Here is a 20,436-nt window from a genome sequence, read left to right as displayed (position 1 = left end):
AGTATTCTAAAAAATGTCATTGTTTTTTATAATTATGCGATACATTTTTTAATTTCCTTCTTCCTCTATCATAAGTGCAGCACGCATCTCAGACGACATGTAAGAAGACAACATGAAATCTCCCTTTTTTTTATTTATTTGAAATCAATTTCGACCTCTTTGCTGTCTGCCCTTCAAGTTTCGCATTTGCTCTTCCGGTGTTAGAGTTGTACGTCGTTCGGAGTTCAGGTGAAATCCCGCGTTTGCAATTGTAAGGCATCATATGCAGAATTTTAACTGTCCGAATTTAAAATTTCTTTGTTAATATGCCGTTATAAAAAGAAATTTGTCTAAAATGCATTGTTTTTAAATTTTATGGTACTCTTTAAGACATATTGCGGCTGTATGATTGACTTTGTATGACCTTGCGAATGACACTACCGGTTGCTGTGTTTGGTAGTGCACGTGAGATAAATCATTTAAATGATATAATCGTTTAAATTGTCCGAATTTATAATTTATTTGGCTAAATTGTATTCGTTAAGCATTGTTTGTATTCTTAGTAAGTTAATTGTATTTTATTTACATTAAGCACCTTAATGTCTTGATGAATGCTTTTGAAAATGCTCAGCGTTAATAGAAACTGTTTCAATTAATTAATTTTAAGAATTAAAATATAAGAAGAGAAGCCTTTTCATGAAATTTGTGTCTCTGGCATTTCAGTGATATGTATGGGTAAAAAGTGTATCAGAATTGTAACTGAAACCTGTTTCTTTAAAAATTATATGATTCTTTATCGTATCGAATGTTTGTAATATAGCATAAGACTTATTTGAAGGAAGTTAAATTTGAGATTGAAGAAATTCGGGTAGTGTAGGTATAGTCTGTATTTTGTTGGAGCTTTAGATTTGTAGAAGCCAGTGAGCAGATATTAAGATTAAGTGAAAAACTATTCTTTTGTTGTTGTTGTATAATTAGTTTCCAGGGCTAGAATTAAAATGGGAGGAACTCTTAAGAGTTTGTATAATCTGCAGTTCGGTATGCTTGTTGATAACAAAAGAAAGTGTTAAAGAGTTAATTTGAGGACTTTCTTATTATTGCAGTAATGTAAAGCGTGCTTTACTGGTACTTCCCTGTAAAAGTGCATAAGTTAACTGGCAGCAAAATTTGCAACTTAATCTCTAAACTTGTAATAAGTTATTTATTAATTTAAAATTACTGCTGTGCTTTATCAGAATTGGCATAAGGTGGTTGCACCAGCAGTACCATTTTATGTCCTTGTTTGAAATAAAAAGGTTAGCCTGGGGCTTGTATTTGCATGAGCTTTTTTTGGAGGAAGGCATACTTATTCAGCTTCAGGTATCATCAATTTGGTTTATGCTGAAAGTTTTTCATCGGACGAAGTGCAGAATCGCCCACTTATTTCTTTGGCGCTTTTTATAAGAGTAAGAAGAATGGAATTTTTGTCGATTTTCTTTGACTTTTTAAGTGAAAATAGATCGATGTGTACATGGATAGAGTTTGTGCAATTCTTAAAAACGTGCCAAGCGGTGGGTGATTCTGCACTTTCCCCTTTTCATCTAATAGTGATTTCTTTTTTTTTTAGGGGGGGGGGAGGGGTCTCCCTAAATGCATTTTTTCACGATTTCAGATTTACCTAAAGATGAACAAGTAGCTATCTTATTTTTTAGGAAAAAATGTTCCTTAAAAAGCAGAATTATGTTTTTAAGTTAACCTCCTTATGAAATTAAAATGCAACTTGATGTCGAAATGGCTCTGTTTTGTAGATTTAATATCATTCGACAGATATTGCCATTCTTTTAATTGACTGATGATTAGAGCATTGTTATTGCTTTGTGAAACTTCAATTATATCACATTCATATGACATTTCTTCAAATCTCCAGTTAATCAAAAAATTTTCCTTTTTTACTTTTAATGTCTGAAAACCTTCAAATTCATGACTATCACCATCTTGAAATGTGTCATCTAGCTATAAATTATGCTAAACATTTAAAAAGATATGAGCAAGGCTTCTTTCATTATCTTTCAGATGCCCTCTCATGAGCCTGTACAAGTTTTTTTTTAAAGTATTTCAAGAATTCTTATTTTGTTTCATTACTGCATCAGTTTAAAAAAAATGGCTTATATCTGAAGTTCGCTGTACGTAAAATTCTGATGTCTGTTAACTGAATGAAAAAACTCCATTTTAAAGGAAAAATGATTGATTATTAAAGCATTTATTTTGATAAGATTTCTAATAAAACTGAACAAAATTAGCAGCATCATGTCAGCGCATTACTTCTTTCTTCATTGTTATGTTACCAAAAAAAGTCTGTATATGTAACATTCTACTTAAAATGTAGGTCTTCAGGCTTCATTTATTGTGTATGCAAGTATAGAATGATAAAATAGAAAAATGCTGCCCTTTCCTTATTACTTCTTGTATTGAGAACATTCTAATGAATGAAAGAAGAAATTAAATGAAAATTTGTATGTTTGTTTGCTGTTGTATTGTGGATATTCAGCTATTTAAATTTGTCTTACAAGCATGGTTCTAGTGAAATGTTTATATTGACAGTTTCGTTTCATAGCAGTCTATGTTATACAGAGAAAATGCCATTGGCAAGAGAAAAGTTTTTGTTATGCATTGTAGTTGAATCTTGAATTTGGGGAGAATTACTTAGAGTTTGGGTGAGGAATTCCGTGTTGAACAAATGTAAAAGTTGCTATTCTAATAAATTGTCACAGTTATTGGTGTTTCATTGTACAAAAGTTGAAAGCAAAGAATTGATTTCACTTACATAAGTAAGGATTAAACCGAATATTTCCATGAGAAAGGTAAAATTGAGAGATGTTGAATCATGTCTTGCAGCTAATGATTTACTTTCTAATGTAAAGAAAGGAATTGTTTTGCATTGTTTATTTTGTGGTAAGTCTCTTTAGATGAAAGATTGTTTACTAAAAGAAAAAAATATTTTGAAGAGAAATGAAAGTTGTTTTTCATGTTTGAAGCCAGGTCATTTATCAAGAAACTAAAAAACATGTTCAATGCATTATTTGTGGTAAGAAATACTGGTCTATTATGTGATCGGAGATGAAGCATAAATTGAGAGCTTAATCAGAAGATGAGCATTAATGTGATTCAGATTTAATGCTCGCAAATTGTAGTGCTTCTGCTGAGGTTTTTCTGCCATTGTTGCTAATTACAGTAGAAGTATGTAGAAAATGATCAGAGCTCTTATTGACAATGGTGCCCAACAGTCTTGCATCCTGAATTTGCTGGTTGGAAAACTTAAAATCGTAAAGATAAGAGTTTCTAAATAATAGTGTTTGGTGGTAATATTTTAGGAAGAAATCATAAATGTTATGCCTAAAAATTCCATGGACTGAATGGTATGAATTCTCCTCATATAGAACTGTTGATAAGGAGTGATTATGGAGGAAAACCTTTTGCTCTATTTTGATATTTCAGTTAAAATATGGCTTTATTGCTATCAAGACACATTTGATAATGGGATAACTAGAAGAGAAGTGGGTTGATTGTTGTCGCATCTCTTAGTTCGAAGTGATGATATCATTAATTTGTGAAATCTTGAAGCAATGGATATTATCAATCCACATTAGCAGAAAAATAAACATTTTAAGTACTGTTCGTATTAATGATGGAAGGTGTAAAAGTCTTCCACCTTACTTTCTCTGGGTAGAAAGTAAAGTGGACCTAGCAAGTAATACAGAAATAACAGAAAATCTTTTAAATTTTATTACTTCCAAGTTGAAAACAGATGGTAAATACAATGCAGTATGACAGTGTAGTCAGACCGTAACTAGCTGATGATGTTATTGAAGAAGGTGTAAAAGGTCCTGGGTACAATTTGCCTCACTGTGAGGTATTAAAAAAAAATTTTGCAAGAAAGGTCTGCCCTGTGTTCAGTGTATCCTCTGAACAAACAAAAAGAAAGTCTTTAAATTATTATTTATTGAAAGCCATATCTATTTAGAACCAATTCCGAAGTACTCGTGAAGTTTCATCAAGAGGAATTTGGAGTGATATCTGGTATGAAGAAAGCTTTTGTCTAAATTTAATAAGCAAAACAAAATCTTGAATGTGGGAAATTTCTCTGGTGGATGGGAGATAGGCAGATAAAGGTGTTTTAACACTGTAGAGTTATTTTTGGCTTAGATAGCAGTCGGTTTTCTATTAAGTACAGTTTTACAATTTCATTTAAAAAAAGTATGTTTCTCCCTTGACTCGATATCTTTCCCTAGTAAAGTTCAAAGTTTGATACTTCCTTTTATATGTACAGTTTTGTTGCCTCAGTTAAAGAGAAGAATTAAAGCAATTTAAAGATTTCAACAAAAGTTACGACAGATGCTAAATTTAACCTAAGAGGGTGGGAGCATAATCAGTATGCAAGAATCAAAAGGATTTTCTGATAATTTATGTGTTAATTCAAAGATGTCTTCAATGCTGTTTTGCTTTACAACCATAGATAAAAATCAGCACTGGTACAAAATAGAGCATACTTATTTTCATACAAAAGATTTTTGATCCAGTTGGATTTTTTTGTCCAGTTACATTGTTACTGAAACTGGTACTTACGTATTAAGGCCACTGCACTTATTTATTAATGCCACTGCCGCAGAAGTTGTGCTGATGTGCCAATAAAGAGCAATCCTGTTGTTCACTCGCAGTTATCATTTGGATTCTCTTTTCCCTTGTTTGTTGATTTTTGATGTCATTTTTTAGTGCTATGACAATGCATCTTTGGGATTTGCCTAATACAGAAGAAAATGCAATTTTATTTTTTCAGGAGCAAAATATTTTACCAAAAAAACAAAAATGTACCAATTCGCATGATATGAAACTTTATTTTGGTAATGTACGTTTTGGAAATGTAATTTAAGACAGTGTGATCAGCAAGTGGGACTTAGAAAAGATATCTGGTTTGAAGGAAGCAGAATTCCATTTTGTTCAGCTTTGATATTCATATACTGCTGGTGCGAGGAGTTGATGTCGATTAAATTTTGTGAAAAGCAACTTGATTTTTTGGATAAAACTGTTATAGATTGGAACAATTACTGCATGAATTATGTGTCTTGGATATGGAGAATAAATGAAACAAGAAGGTAGGTGGACCAGCTTGCATTGTGGAAATTGATAAAAGTTTGTTTACTAAGCGTAAAAATAATTGTGGTCGAGTTTTACCAAAACAGTGGGTGTTTGGTGGTATATGTACAGAAACAGAAGATTCGTTTGTTCTCACTGTTCCTAATAGAACTGGCTCTAACCTTCTTAATAAAATTATTGAAAACATTGCAGATGGTAGCACAAAAATTTCTTCTGACAGTTGGAAAGGTTAGCAAACAAATAGAATAGAAAAAGGATTCCTACATGCTAAATCATGAATACAATTTTATTGATTCTGATACAGGAGTTCATACACAAACAGATGAAAGAAATTGGGGCAGTGCTAAATGGAGGAACAAGAGACATCATTTAGAATTTTATTTAGCAGAGTTCATATGGCGACAGCATCAGATAAAAAAAAAAAAAAAAAAAAAAAAAAAAAACTGTTTTGAATGCATGTTAAACTCTATATTGGCCCATTTTCCACCGAAATTTGATTGACTACTTCTATTTTAAATAAAGTGTTTTAATTTATGATTTGTCGCAAAAATTTTAGGTATAGATTGCCGGCACTTAAAAACCGCCAAATCTGCAGCTGCGGTCTTGTTAATACATAAGTACCCTGAAACTTATGCTTCAGGCAGTCTAGAAATCTGAACTGAGCTGGGTGGAATTCGGAGATACCTGATGATATTAAAACAAAACTTCTAAAATAGGTAGAGAATTTACATCTGCTATGTCTTTCATACTTAGTGCTCAGAAGTGATTCTACACAACTTTTCAAATGCCTGTGGCATTTCTTGTGCTGCTGTTGTTTACTTAAGATGTCATCATAACCAAAGAGTTTCTGCACAGTTATTGTTGCCAAAATCGAAAGTAGTGCTTTTGCAGGAAATACCTGTATTCAGGTAAGAACTTTTATCTTGTTGTTTCAGTTCATGTATAGCTGAATTTGTGAAAACAAGCGTCAAACATCAAAACATCATTGAATATTTCTAGACAGATTCAACTGTAGCTTACAGTGGATAACCGAAAGTAATGCCTGGGGAAAATTTGTACAAAAAAGTGTATGATAGGTTGATTGGAAACACATTCCCGAACCGTATAATCTAGATGATTTATTTTCAAGAGGATGTTCAGCAACAAAACTCCTTTTGTCAAAATGGTGGGAAAGGCCCATATGGTTTCGACTTGATGAGAAGAATTAGCTGAAATTAGAGATAATGTGATAAAAATGAAGTCATAAAAGAAAAATTGAAACATATTACTTTGGTGATAAATGAATTTAATGTGACAAATTTTTATCTTTTCAAGTTATACAGAAATTATCAGAATGTTGCACTTGATTTTGAGAATGATTTCAAAGAATAGAAATGATCTAAGAAAAGGTGATCTAACTATAAATAAAGTGGAGAAGAGTATTAAAAAAATCCAAAATGTCTTAAGAGCTGTTTGAAGTCATTAAATATCTTCAAGGATAAAGAAGGAATTTATAGAATTAAGGCAATGGAGAGAAATAATGCACAAGACTTCGAATTTCCTATTATTTCTGGTAAAGCATCAAATGGTAGAGCTTTTTATCAGGGAAATGCTTTTGAAAATGATGTACCTGGAATATAAATTTTATTATCTTGTTTACAGAAGTTCTGGATTATTAATGGAAGAAAATCAGTTTACCAAGCAGTCCAAAGATGTGTAAAATGTAAGACACAATTCCAAACCTCTAAAAACTGCACTAGTACCTTTGCCAGAGGACTAAATTATGGATGCTTCAATTTTTGAAGCTACAGAAGTTGATCTTGCTGGACCTTTGATATTGCATGAATAATTTGATAGCATGAATTGTGTTATAAACTTTTGCAAGTATCGTTCTGTCATTTAGAGTTAATCACATCTTTATCAACAAGCTTTTCCCCTCAGTTTTTGGAATTTTATTGCTCAATGTGATGATCCAAAAATCATCTATTGTGACAATGGCTTGAATTTTCTTGGCATAGCAAATTTATTTCAATTTATTTATTGTTATAAAATAAGACATAATGCATAAAGGAATACAATGGAAGTTCAGTTTTTCCTCAGCTGCTTGGTGGTGGTGTTGGGAATGCCTCACTGGAATTGTGAAAAGTCTTTTAAGATGAATCTTAGGAAAAGCTTCATTAAATTATGAAGAGTTGATGAGTATTTTATGCGAATGTGATGCTGTTGTTGATCCAAGGCCTTTGACATATATTTCTGAAGATCCTGATGAATTGATTCTACTGATGCCTTCTATGTGTTTGTAGAATATTCAGACAGCTAGTGTAACACACTTGATCTGATTAACAAACATGATTTAAAGAAACAATGAAGGTACCTTCAAGTATTGAGAGACAATTTTGGAAAGTCATTTCATTTGGAGTATCTCGGACAACTGCTACAATGCAAAAAGGGTGAAAAATGTATTCAAATCCACATTGGTGATATAGTTCTTATTGAGAGTGATTTCGAAAGGCAAACTTTCTGACCGCTGGCAGAGGCATTAGAGCTTAATTCAGGTAAAGATGGTAACATCCGAGTGGTAAAACTGAAACTTAAAGAGATAGTTCAACCGCTTTGGAAAATATATCCATTGGAGATAGAATGTAATTCAGTTTTTTCTGATACTGACACTGCTATTACTTCAGATCCAAAATTACCAACCATACAACAGGTTCTGACTGTTTCTGATCTAGATATATTGACTGTCATTGCTTTTGAAGTCAGAACATCCCTTGGTTCCAAATAATCTGACAGCCATGAGAGATAACCATTAGAAATTGTAGCAGTGTTAGATTACCTGTTAAATTTCAGTAGAACTGGATGTGAACTCTGGCTTATTAAAATTTAATATTATTCTTGTGTAACTTGGTATATTTATTTGGTATGCTAAGAACAGTTGTACTTTATATTAATTTATACTGATGTTGAATAGAAGTTTTGATTGTAATGCCGTTCATTTAAAAGATGGAAGTGATATTGCATCCATGACTGCTTTTTTAATACATGCGTGATGCTCCAAGCCATGTAAATTTTTTTTTTTTCTGTGTGCAGCAGTTTCGTTGTTGTATTAAAAATAAAAATCAACCATGAGAGATTTTACCTATTATATGTTTGAATAAATTCATTTAAAAGGAGTCATATAATTAAGTACAAATTTACCTATAACAAGATAAATTGTTTGTCACACCATCGAATTGAAATCGAATTTTCACTCCAGTGATGCATGATCTGTAATGCTGGAAAGGAAAATTTTCTTATAAAAAATATTCTGAAACTGTGTGCCACGTAAATAGGCAGCTTCCTATTTTTTGAAGCTGCTGATTTTTTATCTCCAGACTATTTCATTCCCAACATGGTTGCATAATATGGTTATTTTCACAAATTCTTTCAAAAGATAAAATGCCTTTTTCTTGGGGGGGGGGAAGCTAGCTGTATAGGAAATTGAAAATAGTAAACATATTGGAAGTTTTAGCAATGAAAAACTTTATTTAACAGCAACAAATTTCATGAATTAAAAAAATGTTAACACAAGCACAGATTAGAAATTTTGTCGTCACGATTTAATCAGTTCCATTTTCATGGCTATTTCATGGCAATTGACTGCAATTGCATTTAACCTTAATTATGCAGAAAACCCAGTTTTTTTTATTCACGGATAATTATTTTTGTAGTAGATCTACAAAGTATAAGTATTGCATATAGTCAACTGAATTATTTTTTAAAATATAAGTTTGGTTATTTCGTATGTCTCTATCATAAAATTATTTTAAAAGCTATTTGCATTGAAAATATATATTACTCCAGATAAACATAATGTTTTATGTAAAATTGTCTTTTATTATAGTATTTAAATCTTATTTTTAGATTATTCATCATGCCAATTTCAAAAATTCATGCTAGGCAGATATTTGACAGCCGTGGTAACCCAACAGTTGAAGTTGATGTTGTCACAGAAAAAGGTAAAGATTTTTGTATTAACAAAGGTTAAATGAAATTTACAGATTTTCAGAATTCTAGGATCTATGCTCCTAACATTAGTTTTATTATGTAATTAACATTATTTACCATAGATAGAACATATATATATTCCCATGGAATGAAATTAATCTATGAAATATATTAATAAAAAGATGTTAGAAAATATCATTAAAAAAATTCTAGCTGCACTAAGGTAGTACTTATTCATATCATATATTTTGAATAATTTAATGTCATTGTAGACATTCTTAAATTTTCATTATGTTCACATGTGTGATTGCTAATGCTTAAGTTAGGTTTTAAGTTTCAAATCGAATCTTCTCTGGAAATCTTCATGTAATAATAATAATTTAAATAAAAGGTTTTAAAGCAAATGTCTTTAATGAAAGTTTCCAAAATACAACTATATTTATTAAGATACAAATGAAATTTAGTAAATGAAGTACATAATTAAATCCTTGAAGTTCATTTTCTCTATATAATTTTTAAAAAAATGAAGTAACAGCTGAGTTTTCTCCGGAAAATGAAAGTGTGCTCTGGCAGCCACAAGATAATGGATTTAGATCCACTGAAATTTCAGTATTCGTATTCTTTTTTATTAATATTTCTGCTGGATTTAACAAAGTAGTCTTTCTAAAGTTTTAAGTTAAAATTTGAATTCACATGCAAAAAATACAAATATTAGACTGTTTGAATCTTTTTCCAAGATTAGAGGGACTGATTTGAATGTCCAATCCTAAGCCATTTATCAGATATTTCATATAATTTTCAAACCTTTTGTGTTACATTATCATCATTGCTAAATGATATTATTTATCATCTTGCAAGATTTCTTTGTATTACAAATTAAAAAAAAAAAAGTAATGTTCTCACTCTCAAAAGAGTGAGAAGTAATGTTCTCACTTCTCACACTTTTGATATTGGCTGATTTCTTAACCCCTTAACTGCTGCAGAAAGCATAAAAGATTCACTCCCCAGTACCATTTTTTTACACAGGTGCACATAGTTATGCAATGTATTAGGGTGGAAATAAGTGCAAGTTTTCCTGCACTTCCAAGTAATTCCACAAAATAAAGAATAAAAGAAAAAATGAAAATACAAAATTTATTGTTTAGAGTAAAAGTGTGATAAAAAAGATGCAAGTATAAAAAAAAAGGGGTACTTTTTGATGGCGCAAGCAATAGTTACACCAGTAATGGTACAATTGATGCCAAACAGAATATCCTCACTGGTAACCTTTTATGCGTCACTTTCAAAATAAATCGCAGCTATTTGTTATCAGATTGATTTCTTCTTTCAATACTGGCATACGATTACGTAGAATTTTTACCAGATAGTTCAATTTTATGCCCCAAGACCATTCGCAGTAATTACGTCAATTAGAATGCAGTCACACTGCTCACCCGAAGGTGAAAATATAGAAAAGGCAAAGTCATGGGTTAAATTCATCAATTTTAATGAGGATGCACTAGCGAAGTAAAGCACTGCGGTTTTACATAATTTCTGAGTAAGCAATTCGTACGAATTGAAATAATTATTGCATTTAAACTTGTATTCCAAATTAAGATTTAACTTGAAATTAATGTAGATAATTACTGAGCGAATTAGATTTTTGTAGTGTAGTTTATGTGAGATGAGATCACTTGGGGACTAGTGATATGAACCAGCAAATCAGGATGTTGAACCATAAAAGCGTAGTAAATTCTTAAATTAACGTCTTTTTTACAAATTTATTGGCTTTTTACAAAATTTTAAACTGTATTAAAATGTTGGCTAAAGTGCAGAATTGACCACTTATTTGTTTGGCACTTTTTAAAAGAGTAAGAAGAATTGGATTTTTGTCCATTTTCTTTGACTTTTTTTTGGCATATGTATACATACATACATACAGTTCTGAATCTGGTGCAGATAACAGAAAATTACCGAAAAGAATACGCAAATATGATATTTGTATGAAAGCTCGGATAAAGTGCAGAATCGCCCACATATTTTTTTGGCGTTTGGTTGCCGCTTTTTAGAAGAGTACAAAGAATTGGATTTGTGTCAATTTTCTTCGACTTTTTAAGTGAAAATAGGTCGATATGTACATGGATAACGTCAAGGGAGTGCACAATGCCATTTTTGTGCAATTCTGGGATATTTTTTTAAAGTGAAAACAAATCGATGTGTACATGGATATCAAGTGTGCAATTCTTAAAAACGTGCCAAGCAGTGGGCAATTCTGCAATTTCCCCAAAATGTTGTCCTTAAAATAAATTCTTAGAACTAACATTCATTAACATTTTTTATTTGTCGATATTGTATGTTGTCGCCAATAAAGTCTGCTTGGCGAGATTTGCGCAGGCGAAATGGAAAAGTACCAAAAAAAGATAATCTAAAAGATTCCCAAAATGGAGTTTCGATCAATTTATTTTTAAACCAGTAATGTGTAATATCAGGTTTTCATGATATACCTTGGGAAATTAGTATACCTACCTAAATGGAAAGTATGGAGGCGGCATAAGCCAGTTTTTCATATCAAGTCCTACTCAACGTTGAGCATCATGCGGAGAATAGTCTCGGCACTCTTCATCCGACATAATATCATATTCTGAGGTGTCCAATTCTGAAGTAATCGTCTATTTCACTGTCGTACATATTCATTAAAAAAAAAGCACCTACTACAAACAGTAAACAAAAACTGAAGACTCGATAAAAACATGCGTATCACTCAAACAGGAACACGACCAATAACTGGACAGTCATTACTTTCAGCATTTCAGAAACGTCCCCCTCTCTAGGTCTCCCCCCTTCTTAGAAATAGTATCCTCCTTGCATACTTTGTCAAGGTCATTGTGGTATTGCATTACAAAGCTTTGCGAATAATTTCACTGGTAGCAGCACAAAGCAAATGATAGCATTATGGAAGGCCGTATATATACGCCCGTGGCAATTAAGGGGTTAATGGCGTTTGTACACTGAGTAAAGAATCCTAGTGTTGTTCTTCTATTGTAAAAAAAAAAAAAAAAAATACTTAAAACAGCGTTTCCAAAACTTTTCTCATCGCAGAACACTTTTTAAATTCTGAAATATTTTAGAAACTTGGTAAATTTATATTTTTAATTATAATAAATGCTAACAAAATATTATAGATAAGCAAAATAAAAAAAAAAAAAATTATTTGGCGACAAATTCCTCGTCAAACATTTTTTATGAGAAACTGTACGGCAGCATATTACTATCTGAATTTTTTGTCTGCACTTTTGAGTTAACTTACTAACTCAAAAGTGCAGACAACTTTAAAGTTAACTTACTAAGCCTAAAATGTCTGCAAAAACCACATTTTTAACACACAATTTATGACAAAAATCCGAAACAAAAAATTTAGATATCCAAAACGTAAAGATTCTAACCAAAAATATTTGACAAGAATCCATGTACACAGCGACATGTTTTAACTTAAAAAAAATCACAAATTGCACAATCTATGCAGCAAAGGAATCTACAAACTAAGCACACCTTGCTAAAATAAACTAATATAACAATAAATTTCAAACAATCCAATGTACACAGCGTTCTGTTGTAACTTAAAAAAACATCAGCGAATTCCACAATCTAGGCATCGCACACAGCATTGTGCACAAATCAAAAATAAAATAAATTGCAAACAATTCAAAAAACAACAATAACTACAGAAATTCATAGCTAAAAAAAAAATATACATAACATTCTACAAAATAAGAACAATAAAATAAAATGCACTTACCATTGTGAATGCTTCTTCGAACAGCAGAAATATCAATTTCAAACATCAACAAAACTCAACAATTTTCCACCATTTTATCCCTTTCTCCCAATCTTCCAAGACAAATAGCATACATTTGTGAATAAAATTTTGCCAGTCGTACGATGTCTGTGAACAAAAGTGCCATGATTTTTCTATATCGCACGCCTTTCTGAGATTCAAAATTTCCTCCAAAGTTAACTTACTACACGAAAACTATGATCCAAATCTTGAACTTTGGTGACAGCCATAAGCCATTTCAAAACGCCCACCAAACCAACCAGGAAAGCAAAATCGTTTCAATGTCAAAAGGGCTGCCGTACAAACAACATTGTTCCAAAAACCAGCGCAGAACACATATCAATATATTTGGTGATCTAAGGGCATATATAAGAATAGTGCCGAAAAAATTGAACGTTTTTTAGTTTTTAGTGACGCTGATGTATTTGAGCCTTTGAATTGCAAATTCTTCTAATGTCAGGACATGGTGAAAAATCTGAATTCTTATATCAGATGCAGCTGTAAGTTGGTTTCTGTATTTAAATTTTGTTGTAGTATATGAAAAACCTGTCTGGTACGAATACGTTATCATAAAAGGAAGTAGAATTGTTATTTTCTCTTTAAATATTTCTTAAGAGTTCTTTTAAATTGTGTTAAATATATAAAAGCAGACAATGTTGCATAGTTTTCTAGCCATAGTTTCATACATTGTTGCTGAACACAGTTTGGGAAACAGACTCAAATTATCCAAATTGTTCTGTTTCTAATTTGTTCTTGGAGGTTTTGAAAATATTAATTATTAAAGGTTTATGACATTTATCCATAAAAGTATTTTTTAAAAAAGTATTGCATTTTGTTTGTTATTGATCTGTTTTAATGATTGGCTTTTATTTATAAGCATTATGCTAAAATTTAATCTGTTATTTTATATATCATTTTATCTTAAGTTTGCATTATTGAAATATTTCAGATGCTTAACAGTAACAATCAGATTTATAAGAAAGTTTTTTTATGCGATTTTAAAGCAAATGTTCTAAATTAGGATTATTCCGTGCTGGTGTTCCTAGCGGTGCATCAACAGGTATTTATGAAGCCTTAGAAATGAGAGATGGAGATAAAAATTCTTATCACGGCAAAAGTGTTCTAAAAGCTGTTGCTAATGTGAATGATATTATTGCACCTGAATTAATAAAAAAGGTAACTAAATTTTATGATGTATGTTATATTATTATAATATATAATAAATTTATTTTAATTAAAGTAACATCAGGTAAATGTATTTAATTGCTTGTTGTGATGTGAAAGGTCATGCTCGAGTCTTCTCTTCTCCGGAAAGAGATAATTTATATGCTCGAGGGCAAGAAAGTGAGGCAGTCAAACTATATATATGCACGTATGTGTCTGTGTGCATACATGGCATACATATATTTTTGAATGTGGCCCTGATAACAGAAAAGTACCTTTTGGATTTATTAATTCACTAGCATATTAATATTTTTAAAATGTTCCTGTGTATTTAATTTTTTCAATTCACATTACTATTTGTCACCTTTACTTTTACGTGTGAATTAGCTAAAGTGTGATTTTGTATTCATTATAAAGTGCATAATTTTTTAAAAGAAAATAAAACTCGGATTCTTATGTTAAATATTAATGAAAGTATTAACCCTTTACACCATTTTTCAGATAATTTCTGCAACTTGGAAACTGTAATAGAGATGTTACATTATCTCTTGGGGAATCTATGTTACATCAGGTGTTTTCAACCTTATGACCACAGGCACCATTGCACCTGCCAATGGTTTTATATGTGTCTGCTGCTGTACGACCACGATTAAAACAATATTTAAGTTTTCAATGAGATATGTAAAATGTTTTGTAGTTAGTAATTGGAGAAAAATAAACTTATTTATTTGTTTATAATTTTAAATAATGTTAGAGAGGACTTAGCAACAGTGTTCGAGTGATGTAGATCTTTTTAGGTTTGAGAATGACATAATTTAACTATGAAAAAAAATGCAACAGTCAGTTTTTTTTTTTTTTTTTTTTTTTTTTTTTTTTTTTTTTGTGTGTGTGTGTTTGTGTGAATTCTGTGGGAAAAGGTAAAGTTCCTTGTTGTAACAGAAACTAATGGATTGATTAAGATCTATTCAGGAACCTCATTGAACGTAAGTACAAAGTAAATTCGATTTAACGTTTTTATATATTTTTGTACTCTTATTAACATTAAAATGATGTCCGTGACAGGATGCCAGGTAGTTTTGATATGAAATTTATTAGAGAAGGGAAATAAAGTGCTACTCTTAAAAGATGAATGACTGATTCTATAATGAATATTTGTTGAAGTCTGAATTTGCTTTATGGACAGTAAGTAATAACACTTCTTTCGATTTCAAGTGTGGAGGGATTTAAATGCTTCAGAGGTTGTTTAAGAATGAATTTTACCAAGACTGCATATAATTTAAATGAAATTTTAAAGGTTAATACATTAGATTTAGACAAGATTACAGTTCTTTTTGATCAACTTGATGATAAATGGCACCAAAATAAATACTTTGTATAAACAGGTTATTGAATAGTAAAACGGCGAATATTCTAAAAGACTAATTTGAAAAATAAATCGAAACCATTGAATCATAGTGATAAATTTTTATATTTCAAAACAAAAGTAACTAAGCTTGAACAGAACTTTAATTAAAGGGATATTATATTTTTTCTAGAGATAAAAATGAAGCTGTTAAACAAACTTAAACTTCCTAAAAGTGAATTAAGAAAGTTTATTGGCAAAGTAAAAGAATGGTTGGATCTTTGGAGGATATTTAGAAAAATTCCTGAAGATCAGAATATTGAATATACGGATGATAAATACCAGTATTTACTACAGTGGTACAGAACTTGGATCAAAACCTAGAGATCTTGTATAGAGTTTTCCACCTACTTCTGAAAACTAATAAAGCTATCGAATATTTGAAGGATAGCTGGTTTGGTCAGACAAGGGTTTAAGATAGTTCCGATATGAGGTATGAACCAGTATGTGAAGAAAAAAAAGAGATAAGGATTAGTTGGTAGGAGGTAGGAATTTAGAGGTAAAGAATTAGTTCAGGGGCATAAAAAATACTGAATGATAATAAGCAATATAAAGGGTACATGTAAATGAAATTTTGAAGTTGATGACCAAAAAAAAAAAAAAATGGAGGCTGCAGTAAAAAGTGTGATAAAAAGAACGTGGATAAAAGAACTTAGATGACAATTAATATGGCTGAATGATTATAATTATGATTCGAATCCTCTAAGGCAATCTGCAAAAATACAACTTCTTATTGGGACAAATATTGATAGCAAATTGATGACTGGCAGAGTGAGAAAACTGAAGTGTCGATTGACGGCAGTTGGAACTTATTTAGGATGGACAGTAATGAGAAAATTAGATAAATTTCAAGAAGCCATAGAACGAGATGAAGATGGTAGATATACATGACTAGTTTTGACAATTTTGAAGAAGTTTATAAATTTAACGAAAAGGAAATTGTCAGAGGGTAAATTTGATCTTTGGGGCTGGCAGTACAATACACTTGAGAAAGTCTAGATCATTCTCAGAAACTACACATTCTTTTAAGGAAAATGAAAATTCAAAAATTTGTATTTCTATATAGCCTTGTATGGGACATAAAAGAAGGTATTCTCAGCTGTAATACAAAGAATAGTCCAGCACAAGAAGTACCATCAGTAAGGAGAATTTTATGCTTAGTTCAAGCAATTTTCAATCCGATTGGATTCTTTTTTCCTTTGTGCTTCCTAAATAACTATTGCAAGAATGTTGCACAATGAAACTCTCATGGAATCGAGAAGTACCAGAGAAAAGCTCAGAAGTTTAGTTTATGGCATAGTAACATTCTTGAATCAAAACATTCCTTGCTGGATTGCAAAACGCTCAATATTATGAACCTGAAAAATGCAGTTTGCACATATTCTGTGATGTTAGCAAAATGGCCTATGCAACATGCATATTTCTTAGGATAGAAAGTAATGAAGACTTACATTGCCAGCTAGTACAAGCTAAGTACAGAACAGCTCCAATAAAAGTGGCAGTACCTCACTCAGAATTATTACCTTGCCTTATTGGTGCTTTACTAGCTGCAGTGGTAGGGAGAGGTTTACATTTAATGGACATTAAAATCTTTTACTGGACAGATTCCCCTAATGCTCTTTTTTGGATTAAACAAGAAGATATTTGGGCTACTTTTATGGCCAATAGAGTGAATGAATATTAGTAAACTGAGGCATGCAAATAATTGGTATCATGTTTCGGGTACACAGAACCAACAGATGCAGCTTCACAAGGATGTACAATACAACAATTGGTGAAGGCTCAGTGGTGAAATGGACCACAGTGGCTAGAAAGAAAACTTAAATATTGATACTTGTTATGAACTAGTACAACCTGATGACTCTAATAAAGTCAGAGAAAAGAAAATGTACTATAACAGCTACTAACGTCATAAATACGAGGATTTCATTCTACAACAGATGTTCTTTGTATAAAAGGATAGTAAACATGATAGCTTGAACAAAATAATTCTACAATTTACCTAAAGAACTTGTGTTTGGTAACAATACTTTTGAATATATGAATATATAAGTGGAAAAAATTCTTTTAAAACTAATTTAAGAAGAAAGTTTGAAATCTCATGGAGACAAGACAGTTGTATCATTGCAACCTTTTGTGAATGAGAAAGGGACTTGTACGGACTATGCCAAAAATCTCCCAGAGAAACGACAATAGAAATTTTAGATTTCCGATAATTCCTCCCAATAACCATGTTATATTACTAACTTGTTTATCAAGGAAAAATACGAGTTAATTTCTAATACAGGTATTCAAGCCTTAATTGCAGTTCTGAGAAAACAATTCTGGATTCTCAAATGTTGGCGTGCGATTTGTCATGTGATAAAAAATTGTGGTCAGTGTTTTAAGGTAACCAGTTTTGATGTGAACCCTATATCCTTACCAGAGGAAAGAGTAGCAGATTCTGCAGTATTCTAGATTACTGGTTTCGATTAAATTGAACCTTTATTCCTTCGAGGCATGGATAACGTTTTTTCTATATGCGTAATCTATTGAATAATATACATTGAAGTTGTTACTACTCTGTTCACAGAAGCATTTGTACTGAAGAAACTCGTAGCTTAGAGAAAAAGATCAAGTATGATATATTCAGTAATGGTACTAATGGTAGTATTAATGGTACTAACTTTATAGGAACTAGTAACATTTTCCAAAAAATAAATTGGAAAGAAGTGAAGGAAAATGACATTTTTAAGAATATTAAATGGATATTCAGCTCTCTAACATTGGCATGATGAAAAAGATTGATTAGAATTATAAAAGATATATTGAGAATTTTAGGGAGAACAAGCCTGGATTGTGAAAAGATACACACTCAGTTAAGTTGAAAAAATGTCATTAACTCTCATCCTTTTACATACATATCAGAAGACATTCAAGATTTAATGCCTTTAACTCCAAACGTGTTTTTAAGGAACAGTGTAGAAGGCTCTGCAATTGAATTTGATAACATAAATGGAACAGAGCTAAGTAAATGTTGGCAGTATCTTCAAAAATTGCAAGAAGATTTAAGAAAAAGATTCAGATTTGTATACTTAGGCCAACTCGAAAATTTCAAAGAAGCCAGTAAAATCAAAGAACAGATAAAATTAGGATATTAGGAGAGTTGGGAATGTAAACAGCAGATGGATTGATTGGCAGCTAGGAAGAATAATAAAGCTGTATGCAGGGAATGATGGATATGTAAATGTGTTGTTCAAGTAAAAACAAGAAACAGTGACGTAAGACCAATACAGAATATTTATTCTTTAGAAATGGATTATCAAGCAAACAAAAACATTCCCCCCTCTCTGTTTCAGTAAAAGAGAATCTGCACAAGACAAAACAAACCTCAGATCTCCACAAGTCATTTCCAGATGTGGATAGATATGAAAACCCAATTAAACTTTTCTCCTCTGATGTTAAGTACAATTCCATCATACTTAAGTTGGGGAAGGAGAGAGATTGCTTCAAAATCACAAACTAATATTAGAGAGTGCTGAGTAATAGTGCTTGAGCAATGTAGATGTTTTAAGGTTTTTAGAATGGCATAACTTATTGTGAGGAGAAAAGTTGTAACAGTCAGTTATATTTGCATATATCTCTTTTGAATTCCATGAAAACAAGTAAAGCTTCTTGTTGTAACAGAAATTGAATCAAGATCTGCTAGACAGCCTGATATTGAACTTGAGAATGAAATTAATTTGATTAAAAAATTTTTTTAGTGGAGTGGGGGAATATTTTGTACTTTTAAATAACAGTACCAATGTTTGTAGATAGCCCTCATAGGCAGAGCATGATTCACACTGTATTCTGAACTTTACTGGTGAAATAAATTAAGAGAATTTGCATATTTTATTGAATTGCATGAAAAGAACTGAACTGAAGGGAAAACCATCGCTTCCAGATAAAAATGCAAATCTTGTATGGCAAATATGTAAGCATGCACATGTGTGTAGACGGAGCCAGCAGAAAAACAGGCTTTATAAGCGCATGTACTGTAAGCCGAATTGCATTCGCTAGCATAGCTCGGTGAATTTCTTGATGTTATCTTGCAGCAATCGGTTAAATTCACATCAGAACAGTAAAAATGAGTAACCACCATTTAGATGATAGAATGAGGTGGCAAATTGTAGGGAGGCTAGAGGCAGGCCAATAGCAAGTCCAGTTATGCAGAGAGTTTGTGTAGCGTCGTGTGTAACCTATAGAAACAGATCCAGGATACTAGATCCATCGAGAGAAAGCCTGGGCAAGGTCGTCCAAGAGCTACAGTGGCCAGAGAAAATCTCTATTTGTCCATTTTAGCGAGGCATTACAGAGGGGCTGTATCTTCTCAGCTCTCTTGGGACCTGTATGCAGCTACAGGAACCCGTGTAACAAGGGTGACTGTTTCCAAAAGTCTGAATGAGAGAGGATTGTTTGCCAGAAGACCGGCTGTTTGCATCCTGCTCACATCTATGGCAGGAGAGTCTGATGAGCATGGTGCAGGCAGCATAGTGATTGGAATACGGAGCAATGGGCGACAGTTCTGTTAACTTAGGAGTCCTGTTTTATCCTAAACACCGATTCTCACCGTGCTTTCATACGGTGAGAGGCAGGGACTCGCTACCTACCCTCCAATGTCTACGAAATCAACAATTGTGCTGGTGTAATGGTCTGGACTGGTATGTTGGAAGGCCGCACACCTCTCCACGTCTTTGACAGAGGCTGTGTGAGTGGTGTGAGGTATAGGAATGAGGTCTTGGAGCCTTATGGTCACCTTTCCCGGAGTGCAGTGGGCCACGAATTCATCTTACAGGACGATCATGTGAGGTCACATGGAGCTCTTTTGGTCGATTGATTTCTCGAGAGTGGGGATATTTGTCAGATGGATTGGCTAGCCAGCTCTCCAAACCTCAACCTTATACAGCATGTCTGAGAAGTTTTGGGGTGGGCAATTGTAACTTGCAACCCCCCTCCAAGA

At 32.1% G+C, this 20,436-nt stretch overlaps 1 protein-coding gene across 2 annotated transcripts in view; it reads left to right on the top strand.

Moving 5' to 3' along the window:
- The first annotated feature begins 188 nt into the window (after positions 1-188).
- Eno (alpha-enolase) overlaps positions 189-20,436 on the top strand; it is a 32,265-nt gene continuing 12,017 nt past the window's right edge. The window contains exons 1-3 of one of the 2 annotated variants that reach the window (XM_035374419.2): positions 189-250; positions 8,992-9,086; positions 13,911-14,065. In XM_035374419.2, coding sequence (XP_035230310.1) covers positions 9,002-9,086; positions 13,911-14,065 — 240 coding nt within the window. In that variant the 5' untranslated portion in view covers positions 189-250; positions 8,992-9,001. The remainder of the gene's footprint in view (positions 251-8,991; positions 9,087-13,910; positions 14,066-20,436) is intronic. The other variant, XM_035374420.2, reaches the window with a different exon arrangement.

This window comes from Stegodyphus dumicola, chromosome 4 (genome assembly GCF_044657685.1).
Source record: "Stegodyphus dumicola isolate Sdum_Otavi_A_Nest chromosome 4, ASM4465768v1".
In the NCBI taxonomy this organism is placed as follows: domain Eukaryota; kingdom Metazoa; phylum Arthropoda; class Arachnida; order Araneae; family Eresidae; genus Stegodyphus; species Stegodyphus dumicola.
The sequence above is the reverse complement of the archived record's forward strand: the minus strand, read 5'-3'. Positions and strand labels throughout refer to the sequence as shown.